Raw genomic sequence first — 18,340 nt, 5'->3', positions numbered from 1 at the left:
AACGTACCGTCAAGAATTTACTTCTCAAAGGAATCAAGGAAAACTTCTCCTTGAATATGAAAGGGACCATGCCCTAGTGAAAATTATGTTACAACAACAATTTCCCACTGTAGACGTCAAAAGAATTCCAAAGAATCCAATGAAAAGCTTTTCAATGTCCATGGAATTGCAGACATGCCACCAAAATTTGCGAGGAGTATTGTTTACTCTCTCCAAGCATGATTGCCTACCCATTTCATTGTTCTAGATTCAAAATTACTTAATAGAATAGAAGTTGTATAATAAGTGATATATAAATTATTAGATGAATCCGAACCCGTCATCACTTTATATTTAAAAACAGTGTTTTTAAACTTAATTATACTTTATATGTTAATTCAATGGTTTAAAATTTAACTCACAAAATTAAACTAGTTAATTATTAACTTAGTCAAAACTCAATTTATTTATTTTTAAATTGACTCGAATTAACATGTTTCACTAATTACTCGAGCCTTAGATTAGATCAAGTTTAATTATGATGGATTTCATGATTAATTTATACATGATATCTCAACTCATTTTTATACATGATGACTCAACTCATCTAGTATCTTTTTATGCATAACATCCTACACATGCATCTATTATATTTACATATTCATATTCACACAGTAGAAGTGTGTATTGATATGTTTAGGTTGCAATGACTTTTTATATAGAGCAATTCATGAGTTTTTTTTTTTCCATGTATAAAAATTAAAGAGAGTTCAATTGTCCAGTTAAATTACTTGAAGTGTTTATGACAACCATATGTGTAATCTCCTAAAGTTTTTTCATCAACTACCACATCAAAGATTATAATAATGATAATGTTTATCACTTCTTATAAAATAGAACCTTTGCCTCCCTAACGAAAAACTTTGTTTAGTTATCTTTTCTTTTTTTTCCTCCATTATTAACACTAGATTTAGTGCTAGGATAAAAGGGATGAGTATAGTTATTTGGCAAGTCATTTAGCAGACTAAAGCTTTATTAAACCTTTCTATCTTTTATTTTTTCTTGGTATTATTAAGTTCAACACAACGGATTATTTGTCACATTGCCTACAAAACTTGGCTAATTTATCATATTTCTGTCTAATTGAAAAGGAGTAAGGGATTTTAGGAGTTAAATAATTTGTATAATCAAGTGCTTGGGGGATTCATGAGGTGAACATATGGGCTGCAATGAAAAAAAGGATAAAGGAGAGTGCAAGTAGAAAAGAATGTGTGATTGAACATCATGATTTTGAACAAAGTTTCCTATAAACAACACACTCTTTATATCACCTTGTTCATATCACCTAATTATTATTTTTTTATCTTTTCTTTATGTAGCTCGGGTTTTGAAAAAATATGTTAAATGAATGTTGGACCAAACAAACAAGAGTGTTGTAGAATTTGAGAATTGTTTAAGTTAATGACAGCTTTTGTTTCAAAAGTGGTAAAGGTTCAGAAACCAATAACTTCTTTGCAAGGCTTTAACCCCTCATCATGCATAAATTGGTCCTACAATATAAGGTAACTAAAAGGAATTGGAATAAATTGCTGTCATGATTTCTTGGGAATGAGTTGCATCTCACTCCTAACATGTCCTTCCAATTGGGTTTGGAAATTAGGACCTGAAAGGTCCCAAAAACTAAAAAAAGGTGTAGATTGGACTCGTTGCATTGACTTTTTTTCTTTGCCCATTAAACCCTAAACTTTAGGTTCATATGCTCATGTTTATTAATGTTATTAAGCACTAAAAAGATGTCAATTACACAAAAAAGAATCAAAAGATAGAATTTTTGTTTCTAATTTGATATTATATTGACTATGTTAGGTTTTGATAGCAACTAGCAAGCCACTACTTGCTAGAATAAGCAGCCCCCCTCCCCTCTCCCCTCTCCTAGCATGTCAAGATTTAAATTATCAACTAACTATACATCAACTTCAAAATAACGCCTTGAACCTCTTCCAATCAAGTATTATTTAATAGAACTAGATTTTGCATTAATAAAACTCAAAGAAGAAGCATATAATCATTAATCTATAATCACTTTTTTAAGATCATACTTAACAATTTTAGACGCATATTTAAAGTGATTAGCGGAACATATGATTTCAATTAGCTTTCAAATACTAAATTTCCACCCTCTAATCTTTTCTTGATAAAAAGATAAAAATTAATATATGTATCATTTTCATTTCTAAGACTTTTAAGGCAATCTTATTACATATTATGAGACCAATATTAAACTCCAGTCATGATGATTGATAGTCTTTGAATATCTAGTTTTTGCACATGAAACTCGTTTGTAAGTATGTCTTGTATTGGTATAACAAACAAGCCACGTGTTTGAACCCATGCTTTTGAGATAGATCTCAAAATACATCCTTTTCAATATTTAAAATCTGTAAGTTAATTTCTAAAATTACAAGACACCCTTTATTCTTTTTTTCTCCTTGGAATGTTGATCATGCCTAAATTTAGACGGCACTTGAGTTAAGGACACAAGAACATTGATATTGCCCTGCAATGTTGAAGTGATTCATGATATAGACTAGTCTCCAACAGCATGTAGAGTCTTGTTTAACTGTAAAGTTTTATTGACTTGTTGAAGAAATTGAATCACATCACCACCTAAAAAAAGAAAATTAAAGAAGTTATCATAAAATATTGGACAATATACTAGATATTTTGATATTTTTTTCCATTTTTTTAAGGTAAAGTGAGGGAGAGTTTATTATTATTGATTAGTTTGCGTGCTATTCAACACTGCATCTTCTATACTTTATTATTATTATTATTATAAAACCAATCTAATCTAATAGGTTAATCTAATAATTTACTACTTTAGAATCTAACCCAAATTAAATTTTATATCAAATCAAATTCAAAATTGACTCAATCAAATTTGATTAACTTAATAAATTAATTCATGATCAATTTAAAACTAGAATGAAATGTAATTTAATTTTTATTTTTTAAAATAATATTATTTTGGATTAACCTAGATTAATCATCACAATCTATAATCCAGGTCATTGTTGTTAAAATCATGAATTGACTTATAAAATTATATGATTTTATAAGTCAATATTTATCTAACATGCAATATCAAACTAAAAACTCTAAAACTAGTAAAATCAGAATTGTATCATGTAAGTGCAGTATAATTAGGCTGATTTTACGAGTTTTTCTAAATTTGACTCTTGAAATTATCTTAGACTTAATAGTTATAATTTTTTTTAAAAAAATTCTAACTATTTTATTATTATTATTTACAATAGTTACAAATATTTTAAAAAACTCATGTAAACAAAACAATGGATCTTAGTATTTTTTTTAAGGGACATTTATCTATAGTCTTATCTTATATTTGACATCATTAGATTAAATTATCTATATCATTTGAGAAACTCTTGTTATTAAAGAAAATCTATATCAAAAGATAGCATAAAATCTTTATATGTGTCTATATTTTTTATATTTTCATCACATTTATTAAAAATAAATTCTTTAATCTTTACTAAATTAATATTTATTAATTATGTTCTAATTCACTTCGTGTAAATAAATATCAAACTAAATATGAAAAATGTTTGAAAAGGTGAGAAAAATCTTGAGTTTTATGGGGTCACATTGTGTTTTAGATTTTAGGTTTCATTTAACCTAAGCTTTATTGATTAAAAACTTGTTAAAATAAAAAAAATTAAGTTATCACTAAACTAGATTTTTGTGTATTTCCTACAATTTAGTAATTTCATCATTGTATTAGAAAAAATTGCTTTAAAATATTTTATGTTTCCATGTTATTAATTTCTTGGACCGTACTATCTTTTTATTTTATTTTATTTAAATAGTTCATTGATTATAATATTGTTAACTTTTTTTTACCATATTTTAATTTAATTTAATTTTTTAACTGAAATTATTAATATATAATTAACTAAAAAAATTTACTCACAATTTCATAATATAAATTTATATTATTTTTTTACATCATGTTAAAAAGGTATTTTTAATCTTTTGTCAAGGTATTGAATTAGAAGGAGTTTTTTAAGCTATTTTTTATTAAAAATTATTTTTTATATATATTTTAGATCGTTCTCATACACTAATATAAAAAATAATTTTTTAAAATATAAAAAATATAAATTTAATATATATTAACACAAAATATATTTTAAAAAACAACTACAATCATCAAACCAAACAGCCCTAGCCATGCATGATGATGAACCACATCAAATTTAGTACATTCAATGTAATCATCATTGATGTACCTTGAGAAAGGTTAGGAAAGGAGGAAACGACAAAGGAGGAAGTTTTCAGGCTGCAATTGTTTAAGGAAAAGATTATTATAAAAAAAGAATGTGCAGTCCGTCGGAGGACACGGTACATTGTTTTTGTTTGGTGGTGTCCGTTCCTTTGTCTGGGTGTCAGGACAGGCTCCACCGCTTAGGTGGGGGTATCTTCATCAAAGTTGACTGCGATATTATAAAAATCTTTGGGCTTGCGTTCGTCTGATTTTGTTTGGTCGTTTTTTTCAAAAAAAAATCTTGAGCAATTATTACAATTTTACTGATATTAGATCATTGCATGCGTGGATGAGGAATGAGTTATATAGATGCAATTTTTTAATGATTATAATTTAAAAAATAATTATTAAATTTAAATCAAAATAATAAATAAATTTCAGTTAAATTTAAAATAAATTTTATATCAAATTATTTAAAAATTAATTTAATTGAATTTGATCGATGTTATAAGTCATCCATAACCTAATCAGAATTTAAGTAAAACTTAATATATTTTTTTAAATTAAAGTGGTATTATTTTATTTTTTAAAAATAAAATAAATTAAAATTATATTTTATTAATTAATAAATTTTTAATTCGAATATGAAGTACTTTATAATTCGAATAAAGAATGATAATCTGACAAGAAAAATATAATTTTGAATTGAAGTGTATTATAAAAATATTTCTTTAATTAAAATAATATGCAATCAAACAGCTCAATTATTTTATTAAAATCAAGCCCCAGTCTTTTGGGAGGAGCATGGCCTCTTTTAATTTCTTCCTGTTCAAATCTTCCTCTTTATTTTATTTAAACACAGACAACTTTTTTCTATTTACAAAAGAGAAAAGAAGAATTCACGTGAATCTTTTTTTTTTTTTAAGATTTTATTTAATAATAATAATAAAAAAAAAAAGAGGATATGTTTTAGGTCGGTCTTTTACAGGGCCAAGGGAGCCCACTTGTACCAAGGGTTTAGATTGGGCCGGCATCCGTATGGCTTAAACTAGAGCATGCCGGCATGGTTCACTGGGCCCTCACTTGGACCACGCTTTGGGGCCCACTATTACTTTAATGGCCCTTAATTACGCATCTCTGAAAATTAATCATCCGAACCTGTGAGGTTTGGGTCCGAACCATATGTTTGAATACTTTTTAAATATTGGAGGGAACAAGGGGCCTGAATTGACATTAAAGTCCTTGCTATGATTGATTATTTACCGCTTTGCTTACACAAACAAACGATATTATGGTTGGCAGATTAGTCAATGACAAATCCGAAATATAATCCTTTGAACAGATTATGGGTTTTCTTTTTTCAAAAATCCAAATAATAGTGAATAAAAAATTCAAATAAAAGTGAATAATATTTGCTAAGGATAAAAACATAAATTGTCCTGCACACTTCTTTTTGTTAAGCATGAATTATTTATATAATTCATGATTTTCATATTAATAGATTAACTATTTCTATATAAGAATTTATTTGAAAGTATGATTGTAGTTGCTTTTTAAATAATTTTTTGTATTAAAATGTATAACAATGATTTTTTTATTTTTTAAAAATTATTTTTAATATTAGCATATCAAAATGATTTGATAACACTAAAAGTATATTAATTTAAAGTAAATAAAAAAATAAAAATTTTTAATTTTTTTTAAAAACACATTTAAAATACAGGAACAAGCAAATACACACTTTTTATATTTTAGAATTTGAGAATTCTTGAAACAACACATCTAGTAAATTGATGTTCACTTCCTTGCATGTATTCATTTTCATATTAATAGATTTTAAACGGAATTGGGGCAAGGTCTTCACATTTTCATGGTTAATTTATGTTTTTGTTTTTTTAGTAAGTTAAGATGATGTTGTTTTAAAATAAATTCTTAAGAAATTAGATCACTAGTAAATTTGAATTTTTGACCGAATCACATTAAATTAATTTTTTTAATTATTTTTTTAAAACTCGAGATGAGTTAGATTTGAGACAAAATTACTAAATCCTTACCAATTTCATAACAACGTTCATGGCTATAACATTGATAAAAACTAATAATAATAATAACAAAACCTATTCCAAATGAAAGAGAATTCCCGACAAGGATGAGCGCCCCAGTTAGACGCCAATATTTTTGTTAAAGTGATATTCTTTTCTTCATGAAAAGAAGGAGAAAATGAAAAAGAATAATGGAGTTCTTTGGTAGACGAGGAGCTCCTCATATAACCCTTGCATGGATCGGCAGAAAAACATTGATTAATAGAAATTAATGTGCCCAAATCATGAAACGATGCTCACATATCATGTGCTTTCCACTCACTGTGTCTTTGAATTGTTATCTGGCTCGCCATCATCTTTCAGAGACAACTGCAATGGCACCCAGACAATGCCATGACTTTTTCCTGGTTTTTTCTCTTTACGGCTGATTTTGATGGTCACTTTCTATGCACAGGTCCTACAGGAGAAACTGCCCATTTCTCCTCCGAAAATCTGTGTCTGTCCTACTGGTTTCCTTTAGTGAATAAAGAAGCTCAGATGAGTTGCTTATGGCATTAAATTAAGTTTTACTTTACTTTCTGGTTGGTGTCATGAAGAAACTAAACCTCCACGTATGTATTGGACTAGGTGGGTAACTATAAATTAATGATCTTTTAACAACTATATGTTGATGACTGAAAATGACCATTTGCCTAAAACAAGAAGGATTGTTTATGCTCTCACTTGCAAGTTGTAACCTCGTTTCATTCTTCTGATATAGAGAATTTTTGTATATGTTCTAGCGAACTTTGATTACTAGGTTCAATCGTATATATGGAGTCCCAATTTATTTAGGTAACTGTACTTTTTCCTGGCTTTAAAATTTGGAGTTGTTTTTCTCATATTGATTTTTACGTATCAAAATCAAAGTTATTAAACTTGGTTTAAGCTTGAGTTATGGTTTGGATAAGTTAATTTATATTAACTTTTTTTTTTAAATCAAATCCAATATTGACCAAATAATCAGTTTATAAATTGATCTATTGAGTTGATAGAGTGTGATAAGAGTAAACATTAACTAAAACAATTAAGAAAAAAATTAACCCAAAAAACATAACCAAGGAAATAAATTGAAAAAGTTAATTTAAAAAACTTAAAATTTTTTTAACTCAGTTTGATTTAGTTTGATTTTGATTCGAGAAAGTCCAAATCAACTAAATTAAACTAAATTAATTTGATTTGAACCCAAAAAACATCTAATGCTCATGATAAAGAATTTTTTTCTTTGAAAAACACTTTAGATCTATAATAATATAAAATCTAAATAGTTAAGAAAAATTCATGGATATTATAAAAAGGCTTAAAAAACTCAATTGAATGGATATAGGTTTAGCCGGTTTTTAAAGAAAAAAACTAAATTAAACTGGTTAATTTGAATTGGTTAACCAGATTAATTTGATTCATAATTTTAAAAAAATATAAATTTTAATTTGATTAGTAAACTAGACTAGATTTAAAATAAAATACTCACCTTTAAAGTTTGGTTAAATCAATTTTCATATAATTTATTTTAAAATTCAACCTAAACCAGAACCAGGGCTGAAACCAATGAATTATTAGATTGATCTCTCTAGATAAACCAATTTTAATAAAAATGGCCAACACTAAGTTTCCTTTAACACAAGCTAGCCACATTCAAATTGACGCATTCATAAAAAAAAACTTATTTGTCGTGGATTATCTTTAATTGGAGGCTAAAAGCCACGCAGTGCACACAAAGATTTATTATATTTCTTGGTGCTATAAACTCGGAGAATATTTAAATGTCTGCTAGTTAATGGGCTGCTAAGGAGCGCAAGGTTCAAATAATAAGCAAAGCAACAACATTTTCAAGTAACATTCTCTACAGGTAAAGTTTCATTTGCTGACAGGTACAATGGTGGTATGACAGAAAGTAAGAGGTGTTGTTTATTTATTTATCAATTAGTTGTTCAAGTGGGTTTGTGAATAATTTATCAATTAGTTGTTCAAGTGGGTTTGCGAATAACTTACTTGATTAATTTTATAAATGTTAAAATTAATAATTATACAAATTTTTAATAATTCTTAAATCTATAAGACTGATAATTTTTAAAAAATAAATTTAAAATTTTATTAATTAAATTACATCCATTTGAAGTTATAAGAGGCCTTGTTTAATAGGATCATGTCTTTATAACTTTTGTTTAATGATATGATTAAGCTCTCTAATCATGATCACATGTCGATGTAGCCTTTATACACAAGCAAAAGACAGTCCATTTCGGGTGAACGAATACCACTAATCATAGAAGAGTTGTTATTCTGTTATTTTTTGGTGGCATTTTCAATGTAAATGTAAAGGAACATAAAAGGGATGGAGCTTCTTGTCTTAGCACTTGGCAAGGCTAATGAAGTTCGTGCCATTAATTATGTAAGGTAAGAAGTGAAAACAACGTTGTATGTTTCTCCATCAAATTTAAGAGGTTTGATTAGACTCTCTTTGCTCTACACGGCCACTTGATCGATTCCTTTGATCTACTTTTATTTGAGGTGAGGGAGAAATCATGTTTGCTGCGGAAAACAAAATCATATATATATATATATAGAGTGAAGGGATTTCTTGATAAACAATTAAATAATATTTGATTATTATTTTGATGCAAAAAAACCGAGAATTTAGAAATAAAAAATTAAGACATGATACAAGTATTATAATTATACATAAAAAATTAAGACATGATACCAAGTGTTATCAATCTCAAATGATAACTTGATTTTACGTACTCCCTTTGTTATTAAAATGGATTGGAATTCCACGAAAGATCGTGGAATATTATTTTTTTAATCATAAATGAATTGTTTTAAATGAGAATATTTTTTTTTTATAAAATGTGATTAGAAAAATATATATATATATATATAGGCATGAAAAAGTAAATAAACTCTTTGATTTTTCTCAAGTTCACTAAAGAAGAAAAAAATTATATTCTGAATAGGTAAATGTTTTTTTTTTGTTTTAAAAATACAAAAAAAGTGAGCAATAAATAGTATTCTGAATAATATATAAAGGTAAAAATTAGCCCTTCACTTTCTCTATACCCTACAAAAATTATAAACCAGCCCAAACCGGGAGGTTCGGAACCAGGCTCGGGCAGCCCTTCTCTCTTCAATATTAGACTCAGCAACAACACAAACAGATAGAGAAAGAGAAAGAAAAGAAACCAATACCACAGAGAAAGTAAAGAGAGAAATTTTTCCCGGGAAAATTCTCTCTCTTTCCCTCCTTATAATTCAAGAAAACCTTCTTTATAGATCTAGAGAAACACCACATTTCTTGTCTTCTCTCAAAGAATACAACAAGAACAACAGCTATCCACACATTGCATTGTATACATAGAAATATACAGACTTTTCACTTTTATTGGCGTTTTTTGAGGTTAAACGGGAAAATCTTGAATTGGTTTTTTTGACGTAAGATCTTTAGAATTGTTAAGATTGGATTTTGTTGTTGTGGGGTGGTGGTATTTTTAAAGAAAAGAAAAGAATGGCAACAGAGCAGCAACAACAAGTTTGGCCTTTCTCTGTTGCTTCTGTTGTAGAGGATATGCTTCAAGAAAATATTGGAGCTCGACCAAGAGGTGTTGATTTGGTGGCTTCAAGAAAAGCTGAAGAAGCTTGTATGATATATATATCAATCTTTTCCTTGATCATTTATTTCTTTGCTGAACATTTTGATTGAATTTGATCAAGCCTTTTTGTTTATGTTCTTTGATGATTGGATGCTTGAGAAACTTACGGTCTGTGTTTTGAATTCATTTTTGTGGAATCTTGATGATCTATGACGAATTTATGTTTAGGCTGTTGAATTTTATAGATTAGGTGGTTGATTCGTAGAAGTTGGATTAATGCACATCATGGAATTGAAATTTGTAGAATTTAAGGATTTGTCGCGGATTATGTGATCTATATTGTTATTGATAGTGTTTCTCGGCTAGATTCGTGGATTTTGGCTGCCTGAGAAATTTTTGTAGTAATATTGAGAAAGCTCTTCCTTTGAGCCTGATAATTTGAGTTTATGTGTTTCATCTCTTATTGATGGTCATTGAGGCAGTATCTAGATGAAACTTTTTTCACGTCTAGAGATTTCTTGTAATTACTTCTTTCATGGTGCTTGTTCCTTGTACTTTTATTCACTGAGGACTTCCCATCATGTGTGGTTAGATGGAATTGTTGTAGCGAAATTGGAATCAGAATAGGAGGCCTTTAAATATCCAAATTTGGTTTCGATACATATTTTTCCGTAAAAGAAGAAAAGGAAAAAAGAGAAGTTTGGTGATTTTACATTTTTGTATTGGTTTGCAGCCTTGAGAAGGTATGAAGCAGCTGGGTGGCTTCGAAAAACAGTGGGAGTTGTTGGGGGTAAAGATTTGCCAGCTGAGCCCTCTGAAGAAGAATTCAGGCTTGGATTGCGAAGTGGGATAATCTTATGTAACGTCCTTAACAAGGTTCAACCTGGAGCAGTTCCAAAGGTCTCATTCAACCTGGTTTTTATTTCATTATGTTTCGGGGATAGTTATACTTATTAGTCGGTTTTGGTGATCTGTATTGTCCGTAGGTAGTGGAAGGTCCTGGTGATTCTGTTGAAGTTCCTGATGGGGCAGCTTTATCAGCATTTCAGTACTTCGAAAATGTGAGAAACTTCCTGGTAGCTATTGAGGAAATGGGAATTCCAACCTTTGAAGCCTCTGATTTGGAACAGGTGAGAGTGTAAGTTCAGGTAGAAACAGAACAGAAAATCTAGAAAAAACCATGCTAATCTTCTATTGCATTGTGAGAGTCGTCTTCCTGCAGTGATATTCTTTTGTATCATTAACTTCCAGGGAGGAAAATCTGCAAGGGTAGTGAACTGTATTCTAGCACTCAAATCATATAGTGATTGGAAACTGAGTGGTGGGATAGGGACATGGAAATATGGAGGAAATTTGAAACCCTCAACCTGCGGGGGTGGGAAACCCTTCATGCGAAAAAATTCCGAGCCTTTCAAGAATTCCTTCTCTCGGGCATGCAGTGGTGATCCGTCTTCATTTGATGAACAATTCAATGACCTCAGTGAAGCTGTAAGTGAACTTTTCAATTTTTATTTTTTTCAATTTTTTTTTTACGAATTTAGAAAGGCAAGTAGCAATCAGAAGTATGTGCAGGGTGCCTCTCGTTCCTTGAATATGCTTGTCCGTGCAGCTCTTTCAAACAGGAAGCAAGAAGAAATACCTAATGTAAGTGTTCTAATGCTTGTTATCCTCTAAAGTAGATGCAAAAGAAACTTGTCAGAAAATCATAGCATTTTGATTGGAAACAGATAGTAGAGTCTATGCTAAACAAAGTCATGGAGGAGTTTGAGCGTCGGTTGGTGAGCCAGAATGAGCAGGTGAGCTATTATGTTTGTTAGAATGATATTTACCCCTCCTCTCCCCTTATCTGTGAGCACTGAAAAGTTACCTCTTCATACTATTGCTAAGAAATCTAAGTGGCTCATCATTAATGCGAATCTGACAGACGAAAATAACAGCAAAGGATATGGAAGTAGCTAGCCCTGACATGCCTCTTTCAAGAACTTCAAGTGATACAAGGGTATGCGCTTGGCTTGCAATATGAATGTTTCACTCATGCAATGCAGTTGCATAACTTGGAATGTAATTTAGAATGGTGCTGTTTACATTTATCGAGGCTCTGAATTTTTTAGACCAATTGGGTGACATTTTCTTTTGCTAATGCTATGGTTAAGATGGAAGAAGAAACTTCCACACAAATCAATACACGGGAATGCTGCCATCATAAGGGCACTCCTCATGAGGAATCAGAAGACCAGCTTTTGAAACAGCAAGCGATGGTTGAACGACAACAACAAGACATTAAGGTAATGTCTCAGTAAGTTGAAGTCTTTTTACCTCTCCACAAGATGTTAATCAGTGAAAAATGATGGTGCCTGCAGGAACTGAAACTTACTCTTTATGCTACGAAAGAAGGAATGCACCTTTTGCAAATGAAATATGTGGAGGAGTTCAACAATTTAGGTAAAATTGATATTCTGCACACTCATTCCAGGTTGTTAGAGGAGAGTAATCTATATCACCACTAGTTTCTTGAAACAGGTAAGCACTTGCATGGTCTAGCTCATGCAGCTTCAGGCTACCAGAGAGTCCTCGAGGAGAATCGCAAGTTATACAATCAAGTGCAGGACCTGAAAGGTATACCGGATATTTAAATTCCGATTCCATGGCTTTATTGCACTCATATACTAAGTTTCTTCCTTCACTAAATTTAATGGAAATGAACATATTTCATTAGGAAATATTAGAGTATATTGCCGAGTAAGACCCTTTTTGACTGGGCAAGCAAGTCGTTTTAGTACGGTGGATCACATAGATGAAGGGAACATCACAATTAGCACCCCTTCAAAATATGGCAAAGAGGGACGCAAATCATTCAGCTTCAACAAGGTTTTCGGTCCTTTGGCAACTCAAGGTTAGTGAGGCCTCATTCGGGTTCCTTTTCATTCCTATCAGTTTTCCTATTTAAAATTCTTAACTCCTGGCTTTCCTGCAGAGGAGGTATTTGCAGACACCCAGCCTCTGATTCGTTCTGTTCTTGATGGTTACAACGTGTGTATATTTGCATATGGTCAAACTGGATCCGGAAAGACATATACTATGGTGAGAGGATTCATGTACCTTTATTAAAACATGGATTTTTGTTAACCCTTTGGTTACTCATTTAACTTCATTTGTTTCATTTTCCAGACCGGTCCCAAGGAGCTCACAGAGGAAAGTCTAGGTGTAAACTACAGGGCATTAAGCGATCTATTTCTCCTTTCAGATCAAAGAAAGGAAGTTATTTGCTATGATATCTCTGTCCAAATGCTTGAGATTTACAACGAGCAAGTGAGGGATCTCCTTGTAACTGAGGGTGTTAACAGAAGATATCCTTCATGACACTACTTTCTTTCATTAAAATAATGTCTTTTTCTTCAATCCAGCTTACCTTTCTACTTGGATTCTTAACTCCTGTAAACATTAGAAATTCGAAACAGTTCTCAGAATGGAATTAATGTACCAGAAGCAAGTCTTGTAACTGTATCATCACCATCTGACGTCTTAAATTTGATGAACACTGGGCACAGGAATCGTGCAGTTAGCGCTACAGCAATGAACGATCGCAGCAGTCGATCCCATAGGTGTGCTTAATGAATGTTCCATGTTGCAAGTGTGATTTTTGGAAAACCATTTCAATAATATATAGTGCTTAACCAAACGAAACTCATAACTGGCCCATGTTTGCAGCTGCCTGACAGTTCATGTTCAAGGGAGAGAGTTGGCATCTGGAACAGTAATCCGTGGTTCAATGCATCTTGTTGACCTGGCAGGAAGTGAACGGATTGACAAATCTGAGGTGACAGGAGATAGATTAAAGGAAGCACAGCATATCAATAAATCTCTTTCTGCTTTGGGAGATGTGATTGCCTCTCTTGCTCAAAAAAACTCACACGTTCCCTACCGGAACAGCAAACTTACCCAACTACTACAAGATTCACTTGGTAAGATTAACCAAGGACATTCTATTTCCCTGCTTTCTATAATCTAATCCCATCCCAACTATTTTTCTGTTCTCAATAACCACCAGGTGGGCAGGCTAAGACGCTCATGTTTGTGCACATAAGTCCCGAGACTGATGCTCTTGGAGAAACAATTAGTACACTTAAATTTGCTGAAAGGGTTGCCACTGTTGAGCTTGGTGCTGCTCGAGTTAATAAAGATAGTTCAGAGGCGAAGGAGCTGAAAGAGCAGGTTCTACTCTATGCGCCTCATCTTTCTTTTTTTGGTTTTCAGATGAAGTTTAGAATTGGCCTCAATTTATGTCTTCATACATTACATAAGAAAATGACATGTTTGCCTATTATCAGCATCTCTTTCATAGGGTATGTCTTGGAGTACCCATTTCTGTTATTATTGACTGGCTTGTTATCTCTCATGTGCTTTTTCCACAAGAAATACCGCGAGTCACTTATAACATTGTCCGGTTTCAGATTGCTAATCTCAAAGCAGCCTTAGCATCGAAGGAAGTAGAGTCAGAACACTCACATCATTCTCGATCCAGCACCCCGGAAAGACTTAAAATGAAGTCTGGTTTGCCTTCTCCTTCTCACAGTTGGCAGAGTGCAGGTAGCATAACAAGTGCAGGTAGCTTAACAAGCGGTCATAGGCAGATGGAGAATGGTAATTCAGAGGTAAAAGTTAACATAACCAGTGACCGAAATTGATTATTTGAACACTGCTTTTTGTTATAAACACATTTGTTTATTGAGTAATATTGCCTGAGCATTGAGGTTGTGCACCTGATTTATGTTTAATTGCCAAGGTTACGCATCTGTTAATGTTGGAATTCCCATCTAATAATTTGGATAATGCTTATTTTACTACTTAAACTAAGACATGTCATTTTATCATGAGACAATCATCTCAAACATCATGTTAAAATGATTGTACTGTGTGTTTGTATTATGCATATGTTTTCCCGATGTAGCCGTCCATCAAAGAATAAAGTTGATATTCATGACCAAAATTTACATACTGATTTGATGATCTGCAGGTTAGGAACAACTATTCGTCTGTTGCAAGAAGGCGAAGAAGCTTGGATCCCCAAGATTTGATAATGTATTCACCTCCATGGCTACCTGCTTCCTGTCCTTCGATGAGTGGAAAGGAGGATGATAGAGAATCAGTGTCTGGTGACTGGGTTGACAAGGTCATGGTGAACAGGCTTGACAGTGCAAACAGAGATGAAAATCCTGCAGGACAATGGGAAGTAGACAGCATACAGTCGCCTGAGATGTTTTATCAGAGTTATGCTCGAGACCCTTCGAAGATTTACCCAGAAAAACTCTGCAAATCTTCACCAAATACAAGGGACAGCCAAGAGTACGATGCTCAGAGGGGTAGGTTTGAAATGGCATCCACCGATGAGTCTGACGAACTCGAGGCTGCAACAAGTGATTCTTCTGAGCCAGACTTGCTATGGCAATCTAATATCCCTAGAATGAGCAGCCTTCCCAACCCCAATGTTTTGGGATCTAAAACAAAGAAGACTACTACTCCTAGGGGATTCAAGAGCACAGAAACAAGGTAATAAGCTGTCTGATTACTGATCACTTTTCTCTGAGCAGCATTTCTGGTCATTTAAACTTATAGATCGATGCACGCATTACTTGCAACATGTAAAGCTTCTAGAACTAGAGATACCACTGCCATTTATTTTTTTCCCAGACTAGAACTTTCTTAGGACTCCCGCTTTAAATTTTTTTCAACAGAATATTTACTACATTTTTTTCTGGTTTTGTTACCAGGAGTTTAATTCCATCACTAATTCCTTCACCGTCAAGGAAACTACCAAATGGGGTGAGTCCAGGCCTAAACAAACCCGGAAGGCAGCTAGTTTCTGTCGACGGAAAGAGGAAAACTGGGCATGCAAAGTGATATCAAAGGAAGTGGCTTGGTGATTTATCTTTTTTTTTTTCATTTTTTGTGTAACTATCATAGAGTTGTAGAGAAATGGAGATAGAGTGAAGAGAAAAGAGTTGAGTGGCAATGATTTCTGTTGCCTGCGTTTCTGTGGTGGTGATCGTGAGATTTACGTGGTCCCGTCGTCCCAAATTTCAATTTGTTTATATGAGTGTTCATCTTGTGAATTCTTTGACATCTTGTGTTATTAAATGTTATCCTTTTTGGATCATAAACAAAAGTCAAATCGAAGTCCAATTTGGTAGTAACAAACTTAACCACCTGCATTCCAGTTTTTGTCACATCCCCTATCTAGGTCTCCACTGATCTTGTCAATAGAAATCCAATATTTTCCTTCACTGTCTCTCCTGCTGCCAAATTAACAACATAGCTTCACCACTTTTATGCTTGTAAAAGAGAGGAAATGGCAGCTACAGATAACAAAGCAGTTGATGTTGAAGCTGGTACAACAAAACAACAAGTAGTGTACCTGCAGGTTGACTCACGTTGGGCCTTCATAAAGAAAGTGCAATCCATAATTTCAATGCAATTGCTTGTTTGGAAGTTGTCAATGGTATATGCATGGTTTTCATGTATTAAGTAAAATCTTATAATTTTTTTTCCCATTTTCATGATTTCCCAACAACTTAGCTGCCACTCTGTTTTCTGTCGTTTTCCAAACCCTACCTGATTGGCTAATTAGCTAGCTACACACTTTCTTTCTTCTGGTCATAAATTTAATTTTGTTCAAGCTAGCAGCTAGTAAATGGAGTCTTTGTCTACTATTCGCAACAAGAATACACATGGCATTTGGAAATGTATAATCAGAATTAATGCTGCAGTCAGTTTGTATCTTAAGCATGTGTGTGCGTGTCAGATTCAGTAATGTTGCTGCATGCCACATTTGAAGCCGGTAGAGGAGGCAGGACTGCATGCATATATATATATATATATATATATATAGATTGAAATGCTCATCTATTTATAACGACTAACGAGTAAAAACTGAGTGTTTAGGAAAGGACCATGACTTGTTAATTTGCCGAAGGCAGAAAATATCCATGAAAAAGGGCTACTCACAAGTAATTGAAGGACACCTTTTTCTCCCAGCCAGCTTGAAGAAGAATGTATTTAGAAGATTATACATTCTGGGCTGCGAAAAGAAGAGGCCATGATTTCAACCGTGGGTTCAGGCGGCTACGTGGGGCTTCATAAATTCATCTAACCGTGTCTCTCTGTCACTAATTTCCTCTTGCGTTGATATTCAATGCAGGTACTTTTCCCTCAGAAAGTTGTCAGCAGCGATATACAGTTCCTTAGCTGCAGTCATACACAACACTGACGACTTGAACAAGCGTTTCAACCATGAATGATGACTTCATCTGGGCTGCAATCTTTCTGTATCTGCATCTGTTCCTTGTTCTCAATGGTTTAGATATGATGGATATGTGCAGTCCATGCCACTGAAAGAGGAGCCCATGTGTCCACAGCAGAAAGAGAGTGCATGCTTCTCCACACACTTCCAAGTCATTGTAGCTTTGCTCTCCGGCCACCAAACATCCACTTGCTTGTGGATCCATGTCAACCTTTCCAGCTGGGGGTTGGGACCCTATTGGAATGAGTGGGTAAGCCCTAAGTGGGACCCAATAAGAGAACGCCTTATATATATATATATATGGAAAATACCATCAAAGACAGCATCCCCCCTTCAACACCGATGTTGCCCCCTGTGGATTTTGTCCCCCGTTGTAATTTTCAGCCCCTTTGGATTCTGAGGCAGGCAGGGATTGAAGGCTGGAAGATTCAAGCAATCCCAGCTTCTTCTCCTTCTTCTTTTTTCTGTTATCCATTTCCCCTTTATTCTCCTCTAAAGACTACTCTGCCCTGACACCTCTTTCATAGTCCGTCTTTTTCTTTGTTACTTTTGGTGGGCAAAGCTTATCTCTTTCATCATAAGATTCAAAATCGTTTTAGCTATATCTACACCTAATGTGGGTAATCATATTTTAAAATTCTGGACCATAAAATTAAGTTATGTAGTTTTCCATAATGTTACTTAACTCAGCTTTGCCGGCTAGATGAACTTGTTGATCCGTTTATCACCTAAGTTCTATACCCAGTCGAGTAAAAGTTAATCCAATCAAATATAATTGATATGGTTAAAATTATAATACGATCTAGTTTATTTTTTTGAGAAAAAAATAATTTTGAAACAACATGAACATAATCTAGATTAATTCACTGAATTTATATCGGTTTTTATAACTATCATAAATAAGAAATCATTTCACAGGATTAAATCTAGAGAGGGTGTGAAAGGAGGGATGAAAAATCATAGCAGAAATGGAGTCCAGCCATGTGGGAAACCCTAGTCCAAAAAGGCCAGGCAAAGTACATGGATTCTAATAAAGAAAGTCCACAATACAAAAGAAGAAAAGTAAAAAGACCAATTCTACGTAGTTAACTGGCTCCATATGTCA

General features: G+C 32.7%; 1 protein-coding gene and 1 long non-coding RNA gene across 2 annotated transcripts; one reads left to right on the top strand and one right to left on the bottom strand.

Moving 5' to 3' along the window:
• Positions 1–9,524: 9,524 nt before the first annotated feature.
• LOC105125134 (kinesin-4-like) lies at positions 9,525–16,180 on the top strand. The gene is made up of 19 exons (XM_011025437.1): positions 9,525–9,986; positions 10,672–10,838; positions 10,925–11,068; positions 11,190–11,426; positions 11,511–11,582; positions 11,666–11,734; positions 11,863–11,937; positions 12,092–12,223; positions 12,299–12,380; positions 12,459–12,554; positions 12,655–12,831; positions 12,913–13,019; positions 13,107–13,285; positions 13,379–13,540; positions 13,647–13,900; positions 13,987–14,150; positions 14,390–14,590; positions 14,953–15,485; positions 15,707–16,180. The coding sequence occupies exons 1-19, from the start codon at positions 9,854–9,856 to the stop codon at positions 15,834–15,836; spliced, it is 3,114 nt and encodes a 1,037-aa protein (XP_011023739.1). The 5' UTR covers positions 9,525–9,853; the 3' UTR covers positions 15,837–16,180.
• On the bottom strand, positions 15,877–17,758 carry LOC105125135 (uncharacterized). Its single transcript, XR_842186.1, has 2 exons — positions 16,941–17,758; positions 15,877–16,228 (listed from the first exon to the last, which is right to left on the bottom strand). It is a non-coding gene; the product is annotated as an uncharacterized LOC105125135 (long non-coding RNA).
• Between the last annotated feature and the right edge of the window lie 582 nt (positions 17,759–18,340).

This window comes from Populus euphratica, unplaced genomic scaffold, assembly GCF_000495115.2.
Source record: "Populus euphratica unplaced genomic scaffold, PopEup_1.0 scaffold28.1, whole genome shotgun sequence".
NCBI classification, from domain to species: Eukaryota; Viridiplantae; Streptophyta; class Magnoliopsida; order Malpighiales; family Salicaceae; genus Populus; species Populus euphratica.
Note: the sequence above shows the minus strand (reverse complement) of the source record. Positions and strands in the feature narration are given on the sequence as shown.

Coding starts and splice junctions, on each gene's coding strand:
- LOC105125134 (XM_011025437.1), top strand. CDS start 9,854: ATGGCAACAGAGCAGCAACAACAAGTTTGGCCTTTCTCTGTTGCTTCT. Junction 13,286..13,378: donor ACTGAGGGTGTTAACAGAAG/ATATCCTTCATG, acceptor ACTCCTGTAAAC/ATTAGAAATTCGAAACAGTT. Junction 13,541..13,646: donor CGCAGCAGTCGATCCCATAG/GTGTGCTTAATG, acceptor CCATGTTTGCAG/CTGCCTGACAGTTCATGTTC.